Below are 19891 nucleotides of genomic sequence, written 5' to 3'. Positions count from 1 at the left end.
CTTCGTGACGCTAGTCAGTGGTGTCATGGTGTTTTTTTACTGGTACCACAGTTTTAATGATGTCACGTGCACGTGTGCATGTGCGTGCATGTGCGTATCGCGGCATGCACACAGAACAGTGGAGCCTAAGCCTATTGTTAAATAGTGTGTGAGAGTTTTAGACACAAACACAAAAGTAGACTTAAAATAGTCAGACAAACAACTTTACTGCACACTAGCGAAACTAAAAAGTTTGCTTTGGACGGAATTAATCTGTTCTTTGATGGATGAGGCATTCTTCTTGTGTGCTGAACACCACACAGCAGCAATAGCTACTGGAGCCATGGAATATAGGCAGCAGCTGGTAATTAATTGATGTCACCAATTCTTGTTTTAATCTAGATAACAATTTAGTGGACATTCAGTTCTCACATCAAGTTTATCAATTCAAATATTTTAATGAAAGCTTCTCTCTGGTAGCCTCTAACCATACTCTGTAAAAGGTTAAAGAAAAGTAAATTAAAATAGCCATTTCGAGAATAAATCATTCTCAAGTAATCCAATTCAAACTTCGCCACGTCTCGCGAGAGGCTATTGCACTAAAGCGTAAAGGAAAAAAAAGATGGATGTCGGTGGAAACGGTGGTGGATTAGCTGTCAATAATAAACAGAGAACTACCGGTATGCTGCCTAACAAAAGCAGAGGTGAATTTGTGCGCAATCAAAGAAAAGATTCAGAGGTAAGTTTATATGATCATGGATTGTTACGTCCAACCAATATATCAAAGGCCTACCTACTCGCAGTTTTTTGGGACTGTGAAGTGTTGGAATACAAGTGTACAAAACACAAGTGCAAGTGCTAACTTGGCTCAGATTTGTTAACGTAAACTCTTGCATGATAGCTCGCTAACATGAGCTACCAATATCAAGTATTGCTGTCGGTGAAACATTAACAATAGTACTACGTTAAAAATTAACCCCTGCTGTTAGCTATCCGCTGGCGCAGCTAATATTAGCAAGTTAAGGCTAGCTATCCAGCTAGGCAGGCTCGCCCTGACGTCACTTGTAATACATTCTCAGTTAATTCCTGTTGAAGACGCAGTTTATGTTAAACTACTAAAAATACATATGTCTTCATACACTAATATATATATATATATATATAACTAAGCCAAAGAGTGCAGCTGTTTTAAGGCATGACTTAAAAGCCTTTAAAATGTTATGTTTTTAACGACATGTAAACATGCCTTTTTCCACAGGGGTTTTCTGAATGTCCCGACCTTGAGTTTGCATATTCAGATACAGACAAGTGGACAGCAGAACTGTCAGGTGGGTGCATCTCCTGTTTTATGTAGTCCCACCTTTAGTATTCTTGCTTTATGAACAAGGATGCTGTCAGTTCATTTCCAATTGAATGTCTTTTCTCCATTTTCTCTTCTAGAGCTATACAGTTATACGGAAGGACCAGAGTTTTCTCTGAATAGGAAGTGTTTTGAGGAGGAATTCAGAACTCATGGTATGCAACTAAAAACAGACATGCACACAGTCTATTCCAACTACTATTTATTATATTATAATTCTGCACAAGCATGTAAGACTCACGTTTATTTCACCGTACTATCTCACACAGTGTCTGATAAGAAATGGACAGAGCTGGATGCAGCGCAGCACAGAGCTCATGCCATGCGGCTGTTGGATGGTCTGGAGGTGATTGCCAGGGAGAGGAGGCTGAAGGTTGCCAGGGCCATCCTCTACATGGCTCAGGGTAAAGCTCACTTAGGCTTGATCTATCGTTCAATAGTACCTGTGACTTGGGAACCGGATCCAACATTGAGGAAACCATTTCTGTCGGAGCTGGTATGTGGACTTCACGACTGCTATACAGTTACAATAACAGCGGTTCTCAGATGTTGTCCATTTGTACACACTCAGCGGGTACAGGTGGGGTCCATCCATTTGGAACCCCCTAGGAATCGTTAAAGGGAACCGTTAAATAATCGGACCATTAACACAATCAGAGGTGCCAGACATGGCCACTTTTACTCTGTAAAGCCCCCCCTTCTGTTCCGGAAAGAAACAGATTTTTTTTGCTTGCTTACCTCGCTAAGAATCCGATAATAATCACTGATGATCCCACGACCCACGCGTTCATATTATTGAACGAGAGGCAGATGAGAAGTCAGAAATGAAGAGCTTAGTATATCCATCAGATCAAAACCACGGAGAGCGCCCTAGATTAGGAGATACGACTCATTCTTTCTACACTGGTAAACAGGAAGTGGATTGCTTATGACGTGTGGCCACGTCGGGTGGACTGAACTAGTTAAGAGGGAATTGTTAAGGAACCAGAATCCTATCCCAACCCTACCTGTGTTGCATCATGCCCAAAATGGCTGTGAGCTAGCAGATTTTGTCATTTTGGGCTATGTTCTTCTCACTCACTTCTCACTCACATTACCATACTGTGACTGTTTCCATCCAGGAACGTTTGCCGAGTGCACCTCTGAGGCTGAGGTGCAGCACTGGATGAGGTACAATGTTTTCCTACTGCTGGACGTGGGGACGTTCACCGCTCTGGTAGAGCTGCTCAACATGGAGATTGAGTACGTGGTCTGTCGGTTCTTGTGCATTTACGCGGAAAATGAAAATCATTCCCTTATACAGTAATTGTTGTTGTAGTAGTCCTAAAAAGCATGAAAGACAGTGGTCTGCATCACCACTTTGTTTTTCAGTAACAGCGCTGCCTGCAGCAGTGCAGTCAGGAAGCCAGCCATCTCCCTGGCAGACAGCACAGACCTCAGGGTTCTGCTCAACATCATGTACCTGATGGTGGAAACTATTCAGCAGGATGACCCAGCAGATAGACCTGAGTGGAGGGCCACCAGAGAAACCTTCAAAGCTGAACTCGGTGTGTGTTCTATATAATAACGGCAGGTGTAGCCTGAGAGTGTGTCGTGGGTGCGAGTCCCGATCCCGACCACCTTTGCTGCATGTCACTCCCCATCTCTCTCCCCATTTCCTATCAGATTACTTTACACTATCAAGACAAAGCCCCCCCCCCCCCCCCCCTCACACACACACACACACACACACACACACACACACACACACACTTATTTGTTTGTGTGTGTGTGTGTGTGTGTGTGTGTGTGTGTGTGTGTGTGTAACTGTGTATGTATATATATCTATATATATAGAAACATTGTGGCTAAAAACTAATAAGATGCAACCTCTCTTCGTATAAGTTTGTATACTATACATTCGCTATAGCTACTGTATAATGTAACAAGTAATTTAAATAAAATAAAACAGATTGCGCGTATCAGATAATTGTCTGCTGTAATAGTGAGCAGTGCAGTATTGGTACTGAATGCTGTGGATGTGTGACAATATGTATATTATGTACGTAGTACGTACTCCATGTGTAATGTTGTCCACTCTGATTCCAATTTTACCGTTACCACACTCATCTAGGGTCTCCGCTGTACAACAACGAGCCCATTTCTGTCATGCTTTTTGGGATGGTCACCAAGTTCTGCAGTGGTCACGCCCCACACTTCCCAATGAAGAAGGTCTTATTGTTGCTTTGGAAAAGTATACTGGTGAGAGATGCCATTGACAAGTATCTGTTACATTCATCTATAGTTTATGCTACTATTTTGCTCACGTTTAGTTAATGATTTGGTTGGTGGTGTAGAGACTGAGGTGCTATTTACACGAGGATGGTGTTCATAGAAAACGGCAAAATAAAGTATCGTTTGCTGCTGTCATTTAGACGAGAACCATGTTCTCAGGAGGTGAAAACGCAACAAAGTGAAACCACCTTCCAGAGTGGAAATCTTTGAGAACGCCGTTTTATCCCTTCTCCGCGTGTAAACAGGCAAAACGGTGAATCCGCAAAACTTATGACATCATGGCTCATGTTGGCTCACAGCGCATAATTATGTTTAATGATGCAGAGCCATATATGATATAATAGAGTTCCTGAACAAGCCTCCCACCTCGCCTACAAAGTGCTGCTCATCAGCGATGGTGAATGTAAAACCATGATGTAAATAAAAAGCCTTGTGATAGGCGGTAGCCGCGTTTATGTAGCCTAATGTATTATAAAATGTATAACCATCCCGTGGCGCGCTTTGCCTGCATGCTCTGCACGGCACTGTTTTTTGGCAAATCTAAGCCAGCAAATTTAAGATGATCTCTTCAAAATAAGAGTACCCTCTAGAGTATTTAAAAAAAGTTATTTGCACATTAAAACTACAAATTAAGCATTTAAATGATGCTATAAGACACATATTATGTTTCTGTGTTATTTAATTACTTATTTTTACACAGAAACATAATGTGTGTCTTTACAATAATAACTGTAATGTAATAATAATACTAATAATTTAATGTAATAATTATTTAATTAACAAAACTTTTATTCTGAAAGCAACCGAATGTCTTTAATTTGCTAGCTCTCAAACAGGAAGTTCTAGATTTGACAAAAAGACAGAGCCGTGTTGCAGGCTTGCTTGAAGGGGTTCTTCTTCTTGTACGTGGGTGACTGGTCTATTTGGCAGCCCATTATCGCCACCTAGCGACATTATAGCATAATAGCACATAATAGCATAACGTGTGCGTTCTCGTGTAAAGGGTAAGAAAAAATGAGAACGCAACAGGACTTTGCCGTTTTATCTGGAGATGGTCCTCGTGTAAATGGCACCTGAGACACCCTCATGTAGTCGAATCTTCTCATTGCTCTTGCAGTTCACGCTCGGAGGATTCGAGCAGCTCCAGGGCATAAAGGTGCGTAAGCGCCAGGAGCTGGGTTTGCCTCCGCTGCCAGAGGACAGCATCAGGGTGGTGAGGAGCATGAGAGCCGCGTCTCCGCCTGCGTCTGCTTCAGACCTCATAGAACAGCAGCAGAAACGGGCACGCCGTGAGCATAAAGTAAGTGTCACTCCTGCATCTCAGAAAAAGAACCGTAAGAGAACGGCAAGTACCGTTTTGATTATATATATATATATATACCGACTTGGCCTGTTTTCAGTGGTCATCACCACCTTGTTGTCCTCTGGAATACAGTCCCTGATAAAACAAGACAACTTGGACGCGTTCAACGAGAAGGACCCCCGCGAGGACGAGGATGACAACGACGACAATGACAACTCCATAGAGGCAGAACCGTTCCCCCTGGAGAGGGATGAGGTCATGCCTCCACCCATCCCACACCCTCCATCAGAGAGGGTGTCCTTCCCCAAGGGGCTGCCCTGGGCTCCTAAAGTCAGGTGAGATGGTCCTGGAAGCAATTTAAAAGAGAAGTCCTCACACAGCTCTGCTCCACAGTGCTTAACTTATTTTAAAAACACTGGCATTGGTATCAGACACAACATTTCGGCCATGGTTGGCCTTCAACAGGTGACCTTATGGTCACTGGAAGCAAACAGAAATACACTGACTGAGGGTCTGAAAGAGTTGGGCCAAAAACTCTCGGTAGGAAAATCCACTGCAAATGTATTCCTAAATTCTTTCCTACAGCTATAATACAGAAAACTAAGCAAGACCCCCAATGTTCATTTCACACCCACCACAAAAACATTAAACTTTGTAACATAAACTGTCTATGTCTCCATTCTTTATGAAATGGACATGTGCTTGTGTTTACAATTCTACAATAATCTTGTATCCAAGACCATATGAATATGGATATCTTTCATAGTAGATCTTCATTCTTTTAACGACGTCTCTGCTCCAACAGGGAAAAGGACATTGAAAATTTCTTGGAATCAAGTAGAAGTAAATTCATTGGATACACTCTCGGAAAGTAAGTAATTAATTGAAGTTGGGCAAAAAAAAAAAAAAGATAACTGTTTTTATTGTGTTATTCAGCTGAAATAAGATTTAAAAACATGGTTATTTATGTGTGTCTCTTTCAGTGATACAGATACAGTAGTTGGATTGCCCCGACCAATTCATGAGAGCATCAAGACGTTGAAGCAGGTATTGTTGCAGCATGAATGCTGTCTCATTCTTAAAATGGATTATATGATTCCCGAAATGTTCTGTTATTTGGTTATGATTATTATTATTATTTTTCCCAGCACAAATATGTGTCTATAGCAGAAATTCAGATCTCAAAGGAAGACGAGTACCAAAAAACTCCACTGTCTGGGGTAAGTGGGGTAAGAGTCGTGTCGAGGTGGCAGTAGCAGAGTGTCCTTGAAATGTAATAATTATGCACGTACTGTAGGAGGCCATGGCATTCAAAACATGGTTTTGTGTGTCGTTGAAACAACGTGAAGCAAAAGCCCTTCGTAGTAGTAATTCAATAATTTGTTATAACTTAAATCCTTCATAGCTCAACAAATATCTTAATATGTAAACACAAATTTGCGTGTACGTTTCTAATAAATGTTTTGTTTTGTATGACAGGGTGAAGAGGATGTGGAGATGTGTGCCACTGAGCTCCTTTATCAGGGTATTCTTCCCAGTTTGCCTCAGTATATGGTTAGTGTCCTGATTGCATTACGTCATCTATCATATCTCAGTATATAGTATGGTTAATGTCCTGATTGCATTACGTCATCTATCATACCTCAGTATATAGTATGGTTAATGTCCTGATTGCATTACCTCAGTATATAGTATGGTTAGTGTCCTGATTGCATTACGTCATCTATCATATCTCAGTATATAGTATGGTTAATGTCCTGATTGCATTACGTCATCTATCATACCTCAGTATATAGTATGGTTAATGTCCTGATTGCATTACCTCAGTATATAGTATGGTTAGTGTCCTGATTGCATTACGTCATCTATCATACCTCAGTATATAGTATGGTTAATGTCCTGATTGCATTACGTCATCTATCATACCTCAGTATATAGTATGGTTAATGTCCTGATTGCATTACCTCAGTATATAGTATGGTTAATGTCCTGATTGCATTACGTCATCTATCATATCTCAGTATATAGTATGGTTAATGTCCTGATTGCATTACGTCATCTATCATACCTCAGTATATAGTATGGTTAATGTCCTGATTGCATTACCTCAGTATATAGTATGGTTAATGTCCTGATTGCATTACCTCAGTATATAGTATGGTTAGTGTCCTGATTGCATTACCTCAGTATATAATATGGTTAATGTCCTGATTGCATTACGTCATCTATCATACCTCAGTATATAGTATGGTTAATGTCCTGATTGCATTACGTCATCTATCATACCTCAGTATATAGTATGGTTAGTGTCCTGATTGCATTACGTCATCTATCATACCTCAGTATATAGTATGGTTAGTGTCCTGATTGCATTACGTCATCTATCATACCTCAGTATATAGTATGGTTAGTGTCCTGATTGCATTACGTCATCTATCATACCTCAGTATATAGTATGGTTAGTGTCCTGATTGCATTACCTCAGTATATAGTATGTTTAGTGTCCTGACTACATTACATACTATTATACAGTATAGTTAGTGTCCTGATTAGCTTCCATTTATCATCCTAATAATGTACGGATTGTTACATGATGTGCACACACCAGTCTCTACTCTCTACATGTGTCATGTGTTTAACATTATGGGGAGGCAGTGGCTCAGGGTAGAGTGGCTAGTGGAGCAGCCGGACATATGTAATACATACATCTAAACAAATGTAAACTGATCATATTGTCTGCCCTTTCTTCCTCTCAGATTGCCTTGTTGAAAATCCTCCTTGCTGCAGCTCCGACCTCCAAGGCCAAGACTGACTCCATCAACATCCTAGCAGATGTGCTTCCCGAAGAGATGCCGTGAGTGCTGAGCAGTATAACTGTCTTTAACAGTTCAGGAGCAATCAGGATGTTCTGGTTAAATGGAGTCTATTTCTAATATACAAGTTTATTACATGACCTCACTAGAGAAGTAATCACACTAGTCACTATCTAGGCTGGTAGAGACCAGTCCAAGCTTATACAGTACACATTTGTTACAAAGTAAATACATTGTGCATTTATTTATATAGCGCCTTCATATGAAATGCTTTACATTGTGTATGATATTCACAATTCACCTATTCACACCGACAGCAGAGAAAACCATGCAAGGAACCAACCAACCTGCTCATCAGGAGCAGTTCCATGTAGGGTTTTAAGTATTGCTCAAGCACACATTGACAGAGGGGAGCCAGGGATCGAAACAGGAACTGTTAGATTCCCATATGGTGTATCTGTATCTGTCTGAGCTGCTACAGGAACAAAACAAAAAAACGAATATTCTGATTGTCAGAACTTAGACAAACTATTCTTCTCAGTCTTAAACCAGCATTTTATGTCCTGAAATGGTTGATAATGTGTCTGTTGATAATGGGACAAATCCCAGTGAAACAGTAGAACTCATTGATCATTTATTTGTGACTGCAGAACCACAGTGTTGCAGAGCATGAAACTTGGTGTTGATGTCAATCGCCACAAAGAGATCATTGTAAAGGCCATCTCTGCCATCCTACTGCTGCTTCTCAAGCACTTCAAACTCAACCACATCTACCAGGTACACGCTGCTGAACTAAATACTCCATCTCCACATTTTGTCTATTGGAGTAATAAGCAATACATGCTTCTCAGTCCATCAATACGCAATAGTATTGCGTTTTGATGCAAATTTGGATTGTTTTGAATCATGGTTTGCTTTGTGATTTTGTTTTTTGTTGCTTTTATTTTCTATGACTTAAGTTTGAGTGGAATACTCACTCAATTCCTTTGGCAAAGTGCTATACAATTAGTAGTTGTTCTTCTACTTAATCTGTCCTCTGTATGTTTTTCATAGTTTGAGTACATGGCCCAACACCTGGTGTTTGCAAACTGCATCCCCCTCATTCTGAAGTTCTTCAATCAGAATATCATGTCTTACATCACAGCCAAGAATAGGTACTGTACTTTATAAAGGTTTTCTGATTGAGAATGCTCATATACTGTTCTTATGATTGCCTTCTTTTCACACTTTGCATATTGTCTCACTTTTAGCATTTCAGTGCTTGACTTCCCTTACTGCGTAGTGCACGAGCTCCCTGAGCTCACTGCAGAGAGTCTGGTGAGTTTCCCTTTTGGACACGCAGCTCTGAAAACATTGATGTCATTGTGTGTTGATTGAAGTCAGATTCGATGTCTATGTCAGATTAGGGCTGTAACTATCAGATTTTCGATAGATAAGTGTCTTTTTGTATACTTTTTTTAACATACGTGTGTGTGTGTGTGTGTGTGTGTGTGTGTGTGTGTATATGTATGTTTATATATGTATAAATATATATATATATATATATATATATATATATATATATAGACAAATAGATTGCACCATTATGCACTATTTTATACTTTAATGATGTGCAAAAATTGAAATAGCAAATATACAAGCATCGCAATGACAAAATTTTGTGTGTGTGTATATATATACATATATTATATTTATATATTTTTATATAAAAACATTTTTAACTTAACTTGCCCAAAATAGGGATTGATGCATTTATTTAAATAATCAATTAAATCGCTTACTTTGATGAACTGCTGCACCCCATAGAGATGAGCATGATGTTTGTTTTGTACAGGAAGCGGGCGATAACAACCAGTTCTGCTGGAGGAACCTGTTCTCGTGTATTAACCTGCTGAGGATCCTGAACAAGCTCACCAAGTGGAAACACTCCAGAACTATGGTGAGAGAAGCATTTCACCTCATCCTCCGTGAAGAAAATCATTGTTTTACCACTTAAACAACCCTAGCATCCATAGCCGTCGAGTTCTGATGATCCTCATGGGGGCTACCCGCAGCCCCGCCTCCCCGCAGCCCCGCCTCCCCCCCCCCCCGCAGCGGTGGAAAAAAAGAAGTTGATGGGTACTTTGGGTAGGCTACAGAATTGCGTTGGGGGGGGGGGGGGGGGGGGGGGGACTGCCGCCGCGGATTCATTTATTTCCCAAATGGTCTAAAAATTAGTTATTTAGCATACTTTTACCAATGAATTAGCCTATACACAGACAGCCTATTTTGGACGATATGGGTCTTTTCTCAAGTCAGTGTGTAGGCTACTGTGTAGTCTCACTATAGTCTGTGTAGATTACCCGGCGGTGTTGGGCACTGTACTGTAGGCATATAATACCTGGCTAGTGAAAACAAAAGAAACCCGATTAGCATTTGAGTACTTTTAACACCTCTGAACAGCCGGCGGAGAGGTTCACATTTTCGGAAATTCAGAGCATGTGTAAATAGTTTGCGACTGTGACAGAGATACAGAGGGTCAATAATCCCCAGAAAATCTGTAATGTAAATATAAAATGTCCACGAAAATCTTCATGGGGGCTAAAAGGGGCTATTTAATTCTTCATGGGGGCTGTAGCCCCATAGCCCCCACAGAGTCGACGTCGTTGCTAGCATCCTTATTCTGGAGAGAACATTCACATTAAAAAATAGCCGATCTACAAGCTCGCAACACTCACAAGCGTGTGAGCTTGTAGATTGGCTGTGTTCGGCAAAGCGTTTTGATGTAGTGCCAAAAAAAGAGCGGACCAAGTTAGTACCAGGGGGGCTGTCAGATATTTTGTGAAGCCACTAAAGAAATCGGGACATCCTGAAAGTTCATATAATGGCCTGTTGTGGCGCTGTCATTGGGCCCTAAAAAACCCATAGAGGTCCATGTATTTGGGCCCAACTTTACCTAGACTGTATTACCTTAATAAACATGGTCATGAATACTTTCTGCTTCCAGTCACTAGTTTAAAGTCTCATTTCTCATGTCATAATATTCTTTTTGGGAAAGTATGGTCCCATTTATTAAAAAAATGACCATATAGTCGCGTATGTTCTGAGGGGCGTGGCTACCGTTACAGTCTATGATCGGGAGCCACCCCCCGTTCGAGTCAAAATAAAAACCAACGAAGAAGAAGGGGGGAAGTCCCGCCTCGTTGTCTGGGCCAGCCAATGGCCAGCTGGGCCCAAACGGATCTAGAAAGATGGCGATTTACAATTCAAGGACTGACTGGCTTCATCTGCGTCCATATCGGACCCGGCGAACGCTTTGTCCATTGTACAGTCTATGGTTAGTACACATTGAGCCACAATCAAGTCAGTACTAGTTCACTAAAGGGTTTAAAGTGGTGCAAGTTATATGTTTTGGTTAAAACTAAATGTTTACTGCTGAAGTTAAAGCACTGTATATTCCACTCATGAGAGCCCAGCATGTCTTTCGTGATGGATGAAATTCATTGGTATCCTGACCTGAACATTTATTTTATATTTACTAAAAAGTTGTAGAGACTCCTGTTACTGAACATGAACAAACACAGTATAGCAATCATTACCATTGGAACCAATTAACACTTATTTTAGCCAAAAATATCATCTTTTGCATCACTTTTAACCACTTAAACCCTTTGTATTTCATGACAGGTGTCCTTGCGGGTTATATACTTTCCCCCTCTAAATAAAATGTCTTTGCTGAATATAGCCAAAGTCAGGTTTCATATGGTTAAAGCACAGCTTTGCAACTTGTCCTACGTCTCCATGTTTTCTTTTCTACTGCAGATGCTGGTTGTGTTCAAGTCTGCTCCCATCCTGAAGAGGGCACTGAAGGTCAAGCAGGCCATGATGCAGCTCTATGTGCTGAAGCTGCTCAAAGTCCAAACCAAATACCTGGGGCGTCAGTGGAGGAAGAGCAACATGAAGACTATGTCTGCTATCTACCAGAAGGTCCGCCATCGCCTCAATGATGACTGGGCCTATGGGAATGGTAAGTTAATACTGGGTAATATCATGATATTAATTTTATTATTATTATGAGTATTGCCTCGTTTTAATCATGTAAGCCTTGTTTTATACTTTCAAACAAAAAGAGGATTTGCTTTGATTTGACCCAGACGTCTTAACGTAGACGTCCGGGCACCTGGCAATCCAGCCTGACAGCGTGTCGCGGGTTCGACTCCCGATCCTGACGACCTTTGCTGCGTGTCACTCCCCATCTCTCTCCCATTTCCTGTCAATCTACTGTATACCTATCAATAAAAGCAAATGGCATTGGAAACGGTATCTGTGCTGCGTCTCTGACATCAATAAACTGTTTGCAGATCTGGATGCACGGCCATGGGACTTCCAGGCAGAGGAGTGTGCCCTGCGCGCCAACATAGAACGTTTCAATAGTCGCCGCTACGACCAGAACCAGACCAATCCTGACTTCCTGCCCGTTGACAATTGTCTGCAGAGTGTTCTGGGGCAACGAGTCGACCTGCCAGAGGACTTCCAAATGAACTATGACCTTTGGCTGGAGCGTGAAGTTTTCTCCAAGCCTATTTCCTGGGAGGAACTGCTGCAGTGAGCAGCAGAAACTTCCCCAATCCACAAATGCAATGCAATGCAAAGTAAGACTTAAGGTGAACCATGACCCGTGTGATATTTACCAAGTGGATGGAAACATCTACAATATACTGTACCGGTAGTTCTAAAATGTTAATTTCAAGGACCACCATAACCCAGAGAGTGTACAAATGGGTCCATTTATTTACATTTGTACACTGCTTGTTATAGCCCCTCCAGGAACCCTGAGGATCCTGGGACCCCACTTTGAGAACCACTGATCGATACACAAGAAAGTGTGACGGAGGGCTTTCATGCCCAAACGCACCCAGGTTTGGGCTGGACTTACTGTCCTATCATCTTTGGATCAATCTGTTTTTTTGCAGTTTGATCATGGCATAAACCAAAATAGAGATGCACCAATATGGAAATTCTTGGCCAATACCAAAGTTTAAATTTAGCCGATACCGATATTTGTTACCGTAATTAAATTTTGGTTATGTCCCCATTTTGTCAGTTAAACAAATCTTCATTATAAAAAAATAACTATTCAGAATCTTCAGCTTGGTAGTCTGCAGATATCCAACATGCCAACATAGTCACTGCAACATTATGCTTCCCAACAACATGAATATCTGCTACTGCCATCTGTGAATGTTATTGTGACTTTATTTGCTCATATTGATATTTACAGACACCGGCAAATATCAGCTGATACCGATATATTGGTGAAATATCATCCCATTCAAGTAACGTTGGTATTTTCCTGAGACTGTTCCAACATTAGTGACATCACTCAGAGATGTAATGTAATCTAAAATGACTAGTGATTAGTCTTTGTCTGTTAGAAAACTTCAGTCCAGCCTCTATCATACATATTTGTTTTTTGCAAACTCAAAAGCTAGGGCAGTAACATTGCTGCATTTTTAAGTAAAAACACTAGATGAGGAGTGCCACATCCTGTTTCTACTGTCGATTAGGCTCATCTTGATGGATGCTGTTGGTCATTGTTTGTGGATTTCCACTGAATAATTTGCATTGAGACATTTTGGAGGATTTCATAATCATCACATACCTGTCTGTACCATGATGGGACCATGGAGTGTGAGATTTACACTTATAAATATTGGGCCCAATTTAAATGGAAAATAATCTGTCTAAATTGACTGACAGAATTTGCTCTTTGTAAGTATACTTTTGTTTGTGTACATAACTTAATTGTGTTAAATGAAAGAGGAGCATTGATAGTCGATGTTTATTTTTTTAAACATTGGCGTCAAAGTTGTAAATCCTGTGATTCCCAAATGTAACTAGCCAAACAAGATTTTGTACTCAAGGGATTAATTTAGCCCAGCTGAAACAAAACAAAAATCCTCCGTTAAAGAATAGTTCTACAGTTGTCTTGTATTTTTACTATTTTGCAACTTAAAGTTGTTTTGTCTTATTATAAAAGCTCAGAAAATGCCTTGACGTGGCAAAATAAAATAAATGAATACTGTGAGAGGTTGAACAGTTATTTATCAAGAATTTGTTTTTCATTGTGTAACTTAAATACTGTAATAAAAGGGCACTTCCTGTTCTTTTTATTTCTCACTGTCACCTCGACAGTATGATTAACCATCTGCATAACAATTAAACATTTCTATGATCTTAAGGGTATTTTCTTTACAGTGGCAGTAATGGTTCTCTGGTATGGCATTAGTTTCTTTTGGCTGTTCTCAGTGGCAGCTGCTTAGTCCCTCCCTACATTTGAATTGAAAACAATCTTATCTGACACTCCCCTTGCCTCTGGAATCAGGAAATGTCTCATAGAGGAACTGTTGTCAGCCCGCTATCCTCGACACTGATCATGGCAGAGCCTTGGAGGACAACAACCCGTAGCCTAAAGAGACCCCATGCCTCTGTAGGAACAGAGCCATCAGCACGACATGTATGCCAGATTCACAATGCCCCTTTGAACGTTTACTGCTGTGCTGATGAGCAAGTCCTGTGCTCAATGTGTGCTTTGATTGACCACAAAGGACACAGAACACAGAGGGTTAGTGAAGAACGTAGGAGGAAACAGGTGAGTAGAACGAAAGAGTAAATACAAAATAAGTTAATGTAAGATTTCTTGTAAAACGAGCATGAAATGTTTTGAACAATATTTTTATTTTTATATTGCGTTAATACAAAGGTGGACCTGAATAACATTAAGAAGGCATCCAAGGAGAGACTTCAGTTACATGAAAAGGAATGGAAGAAACTGAACAAGAATCTCATGCAGATTCAGGTGAGGGGAAGGAGGCTTTACCTGAGGAACACGTAAATAACAGGACTAAAAGCATTTTCATCTTCAGATGTTCAGTGGTAAATGTTTGGTGTTATGCTTTTAAGCTAAGATATTACACTGGAAAATCTGTCGGATGAAGTATAAATCGGCCATTAGTAGGGGTGTTTTAATTGTTTGGGTGTTTCTTTTTTGCTAATTGCTTGTGAATGTTACAGAAGTGCAAATGGTGACTGAAATGTGAGCTTGCCATAAACATGTTTATAGTTAATATCACTGCCTGTCTTCCCTCCCATCCAATGGCTTTTGGTGAGAAACGAAACTGGCACACTTCTGTTTAGTATGGGGGAGGGGCAATAGGGGATTTTGGCGGTTTCAGTACTTGATGTTGTAGATGTAGAGTATACACACTACACAGACTCACTCATGTGCACACACACCATCGGTGCCGGAGGGTTGGTCATTTGGGTCTGAATGTACCCGCATTATTGGAGGATGCCTGGTCTATTAATTTGTTATTCCTCACCGGCTCTGGTGCATGCCATGGTCTAGCACAGTTTACATTTTGCTGCGCAATAGTCATGTATTGGCTGCATATGTGCAGTAACTGAAGTTGCTATTAGTCTCGACTCGATCAAGGTGTGTCCGATGGGCTAATGCACAACAATGTGAGTCATGACGTTTCCACTACTTCTGAACCGTGTTTGTGTATAAAACAGGAGGGTGCCAGAGAGGCAGAGGGTTACTGTGAGAGCATCATTGCCAAGCTGATCGATTACCTCCAGAGACGTTATGGCACCGTGCAGGAGCTCATTGAGGCTCAAGAGAGGGCAGCGGTGGCTAAGGTTCAGAGCTCCCTGCAGAGCCTGGAGAGAAAGATTGAGGAAATAAAGGGGAAGGAAATTGTGCTTGATCAGCAGGCGCAAACTGACGACGATGTCTCCTTCCTGCAGGTACCCTTCCTACAGTACATGACATGGTGCAGAAGCTTGATCTGTTTAACCTCTTAAGCCCTAAACTGTGTATGACAAATACAAAATACAGTAGCAGATACAGATAAGAAAATTAAGATCTTGAATGTTTTCGAAACTTTGCCCAAAATGCTGGCAGATCTTTTCTTTCAGCCATTAAATCCGGGAAAGGCATCTGATTAGATTTTTACAGTTTGCTATAAAAAAACAAATTTAGCAGATATACAAGATACGAGCTTGTACATCTTCTATTTTTGAGAAATCTTGAAAGGGTGAGAACTGATGCATTTCTAGAATCAACCTTAATGGTTTAATCAATCAGTTTCTTTTAATACATTTTCCCCCTGACAGACATGGCACTCTCTATTGACCCTGTGTGAACCTGATGGTTTACCCAGGGATTTTGAAGACCCTCTCCTCCCTTTTGAGGGTGTAAAGAGAGCAGTCCAAGAGTTTGGGAGGCAACTGGAGGTGTTTTGTGACAAAGAAATCATTGAAATCTCCCAAAGTGGTATGTCAGAGAGGGTATTTAAAAAATAAAATGTTATAATTTCTGCTGGCTGTCTCAACACAATGAATGGTTGTAGCAGTGAGAGGACAGTAACCCACACAGTAATGTTATAGAATGATTCCGAACTGAGTGTGAAAATTCTGTTTGAAAATTGATTCATTTCATGCATGTTTTCAGTGGTGATTAGCAATGATGTCAGTTGTTATCTCATAGGCCAGTCAACAGCTAACAGCATGCATACTGGACAGAACTCCAATCCAAAAACGAGAGCAGAGTTCCTGCCATGTGAGTTTTACTTATTATGAAATTATTATTATTATAATTATTACATTATAATTAATATCTTCATGATCAGAATCAAGCGACCAATTTCACATTCTGAATTTTATCATCCGTCTTGTCCAGTTGCATGTGAAGTCACCTTTGACCCCAACACAGCCCACAAGAACCTCATTCTTTCAAAGAATGATAAAGAAGTAAATGTGAGCCAAGACAAGTGCCGGCAACAATCTGAACCCCACGCTGAGAGATTCACGCACCGTCGCCAGTTGCTCTGTGCGCAGGGCCTGCACGAGCGTTGCTACTACGAGGTGGAGGTGTATGGAGACAAGGCAGAGATTGCACTGGCCTACAGAGAAATGGACAGAAATTCAAAAACAAAATCGTCAGCCTTTGGGGGCAATAACAAGTCTTGGAGTCTGGACTGCTCCAAAGTATATTCTGTAAGCCACAATAGTGATGCCATCCAACTGTCAACATCCCCCAGTCACCACAGAATAGGAGTTTATCTGAATTATAAAGAGGGAGCACTGACATTCTATGAAGTCTCAGAACACATGACATTTCTCTACAGGGTTGAAGCCACGTTCACAGAACCACTGTATCCAGGATTCTGGCTCGGAGACAAGTGCTGTATCCGGCTCTGTGATTTAAGGCAGAACGTGCCAACTAGGTGATCTGACAGAGATTGGTACACAAGGAGTTGTTTTCATCTGCGATCCTAACCAAGGTAAAAGGTAAAATAAATCAAACCACTGTAAGAATCTTGAGCAGCTGCTCAAAATGTTACTTACACAATGTAGCCGACATCGACAAGTGAAATTGATGAATATATATTATTATATTTATAGTATTCTGCTTCTGCTTCTTGCACATTTGACACCGCTGCTAAATGTATGCCTTTAGAGATTTATTACAACGGACATAATATTCTACCTGTACTTAATTTGTTTTATCTTATGCATATATGTTTCAATTTCTTTTAGTTTTTTACTTCATTATGTCATTATTATTATTACTATTATCTTGTCTTGTTGCGTCTTTGCTGCTTTATACGTGTATGAGTAATTGACAAATCTCATTTGATTCTTGAAGGTAAATTCTGAATTTGTGCTATATTAAATTAGACTAATACCCGAGAATAAATCATGTTCTTATGACTCCGTCCAGACACTCCAGTGATCACAATTGGCTGTATTTGCGGGTGGGAAGCCGGTAGGGAATGTCAATCTGTCGTTGCGCTAGGGATAGCATGTTGATGTGTCCTGGTGACACTCCGTAGGCGGGGAGGCATGGTTGTCTACACTCTTCCCTGAGGAGGGTTTGACAGTGACAGACTATAGACAAGACACAGAGGCAGGAATTGAGAGAAAAAATTATTAAATTTAACTTGCAATGGTACAATGAAACTGGTCTTAATTGGCCAACAGGTTGACTCTTAACAGTGAGAGTAATGTATTGTAGTACTGATCATTGTGTTTTCATCAACAGTAAGTAGTACCAGGACAGGTTGTTTACAATTTATTGATATTTTCAGTGATATCATTCAAATACATATATATATATATTACAATGTGTCAGTGTCGTACAATCATGAGGATTGAAGAGAAAGAACTGTCATTATTGTGAAACATGTGCTCAGTAAGGCCCTGCATCCACAGTACATCTAGCCTCGGTCCCAGGCTTACTTATCTGCGAATCAGAAGGAATCTACAATCTAATACATATACGCACACATACACATATTATACACATACACTCCCATTATACACATTCACTCCCATTGTTATTAATATTTTTTCAGCTACAGTTACACTATAACAAAACATTGCCTCCCAGACTGTATCCAGTCAAGAGCAAACATTGAGCCTAACGATGACTAAAATAGAAAGAAATTATATTCTTTTTGGAGGCAAAGCGAAAAAGTGCATTCATATTTACATTCAGTATTACTTGTCATATTTTATACACTATATGACCGATAGTCTGTGGACCTCTTTCTAAATTTTCTATTAGTGCCCTTTGTTCCAGTGATTGGAGAACTACACTGTTTTCAATGTTCAATGTGGCAACGGTGTGTGGAAGGCTGGTGTCTGTTAAAGATTGCCAATCCCATACACTCCCCCATTCAGAAATGCTTTGTTTAGCTGAGTGAAAAATAACTTTAATTGCCTGCAAAGAGCCATGACCTTAACCCTATCAAATAAATTTGGATTGAATTGGGATACAAGGAAAGTGCAACCTAAGTAAGTAACGATCTTGTGGCTAAATTACAGCAACTTGCTGCTGCATTGTTATACCAGACTAATGGAGCATGTTATAGTAGCAAAGGGAGGGCGGTGGGACCAGCTCCATGTAATCAATGACTGTAATTTGCTTCCATTTATCCTCAAAACCATTCATGACGTCAGACACTAATGTTGGGCGATTAGACTAATTCCAAAAGTGTTTGATAGTGTTAAAGTCAGGGCTTTGTGCAGTTATTCCTCCCCCATGTCCACAAACCCTTTCTGTTTGGGGAGCATGTGAGATAAGATTGTCATTCTGAAACACATACTGTAATGGCCTTCCACAGACTGTTGCCACAAAATTGGGAGAACACAATTGCTTAAGTTCAGAATGTCATAGCTGTATAGCCTTAAGATTTACATTTGCTGGAACAAAGTGCTGGAAAGATACTCATTAGAAGGTGTCCACTGACTTATGGTTATTGTGTGTACAATTTTGGAACTTTTTAAGACATTTATATGCTTCACATGGACAAAGAGTCAATCTTTTTACAAGTTTGATTATTTGCTGTGTAATCTGTAGACACAATATTTACTTGACAGACTTTAAAGTCAAAGCGCTATCTACATGGTACAATCACAAGAGGAAAGGTCTGGTTTCCACCCACTATATTATAACATAAGACTGAAAACATAACCAAACTGGACAAGCAAGTCTAAAACCTTAGAAGTACCTCTGAAGATACATGCAGAGCTCCTTAGAAAGTAGTGAAAGAAGGACCCCAAATCCAGTAAATCAGTTACCTTCTGCTATTAAAACACAAGGCTACCCCGAGGATGGGCACATCTGAACATAAACATTAAATTACATCTTCCTACAGTCATTTTCACATGTCATGTAGGTTCACAAACTACAAAATAGATAAGTCTTTAAATACAATCCAAATCACACAAGATGAAAATATATATCCTCAACTCTGAAGATAAATCTCCACTATTCATCAGTAGAATATACACCAACAGCTAATACAGTAATATAAATATAGTCCCTTTAATCGATAACACTATGGCTTTGAATATTTTGATTGAAAAAGAAAAGCATTCCCTTGACGGAAGCTAACATGTAAATGAGTAGTATGACTAATGACAGCAAGAACTACAAATGTGTACAAAAGTGGAAGATGTTTTTGTGAGAATTCTTCTGTGCTTTGGCCAATCGAATTATGTGCTGTTCCAACTTCAGTTCAATTGGTAACAAAACAGACCGGTCTGTTCTGTTGAACCAACATAGTTGCCAGCTTTGACTGCATGAAAGGACAAGGAATCAGTGCAAACGGA

The 19891-nt window shown here is 40.2% G+C and overlaps 2 protein-coding genes across 4 annotated transcripts; both read left to right on the top strand.

The window, feature by feature from the left end:
- Positions 1 to 589: 589 nt before the first annotated feature.
- strip1 (striatin interacting protein 1) lies at positions 590 to 13796 on the top strand. 3 transcript variants are annotated; one of them, XR_013966107.1, is made up of 21 exons: positions 590 to 718; positions 1238 to 1307; positions 1420 to 1494; positions 1609 to 1743; positions 2461 to 2581; positions 2711 to 2886; positions 3453 to 3580; positions 4731 to 4913; positions 5049 to 5251; positions 5722 to 5787; positions 5900 to 5963; positions 6065 to 6136; positions 6396 to 6470; positions 7673 to 7770; positions 8380 to 8506; positions 8783 to 8883; positions 8980 to 9046; positions 9564 to 9668; positions 11531 to 11735; positions 12070 to 12372; positions 12527 to 13796. XR_013966107.1 is itself a non-coding variant. In XM_080793304.1 (21 exons), exons 1-20 carry the CDS (start codon positions 602 to 604, stop codon positions 12315 to 12317), a joined length of 2436 nt encoding a protein of 811 aa, XP_080649430.1. In that variant the 5' UTR covers positions 590 to 601; the 3' UTR covers positions 12318 to 12360; positions 12527 to 13796. The 3 variants fall into 3 exon arrangements, 2 of the variants coding, with proteins under 2 accessions (XP_080649430.1, XP_080649429.1); XM_080793304.1 differs by having other exon boundaries at positions 12070 to 12360; XM_080793303.1 differs by having other exon boundaries at positions 12070 to 13796.
- Positions 13797 to 13990: 194 nt separating this feature from the next.
- Positions 13991 to 17128, top strand: LOC308336081 (tripartite motif-containing protein 16-like). The gene is made up of 6 exons (XM_080793326.1): positions 13991 to 14360; positions 14472 to 14567; positions 15284 to 15517; positions 15887 to 16046; positions 16260 to 16331; positions 16452 to 17128. The coding sequence occupies exons 1-6, from the start codon at positions 14097 to 14099 to the stop codon at positions 17000 to 17002; spliced, it is 1377 nt and encodes a 458-aa protein (XP_080649452.1). The 5' UTR covers positions 13991 to 14096; the 3' UTR covers positions 17003 to 17128.
- Positions 17129 to 19891: the final 2763 nt, after the last annotated feature.

Source organism: Protomyctophum bolini, assembly GCF_963924005.1.
Source record: "Protomyctophum bolini genome assembly, chromosome: 2".
Lineage (NCBI taxonomy): Eukaryota > Metazoa > Chordata > Actinopteri > Myctophiformes > Myctophidae > Protomyctophum > Protomyctophum bolini.
This window is presented reverse-complemented; position numbering and strand designations above follow the sequence as displayed.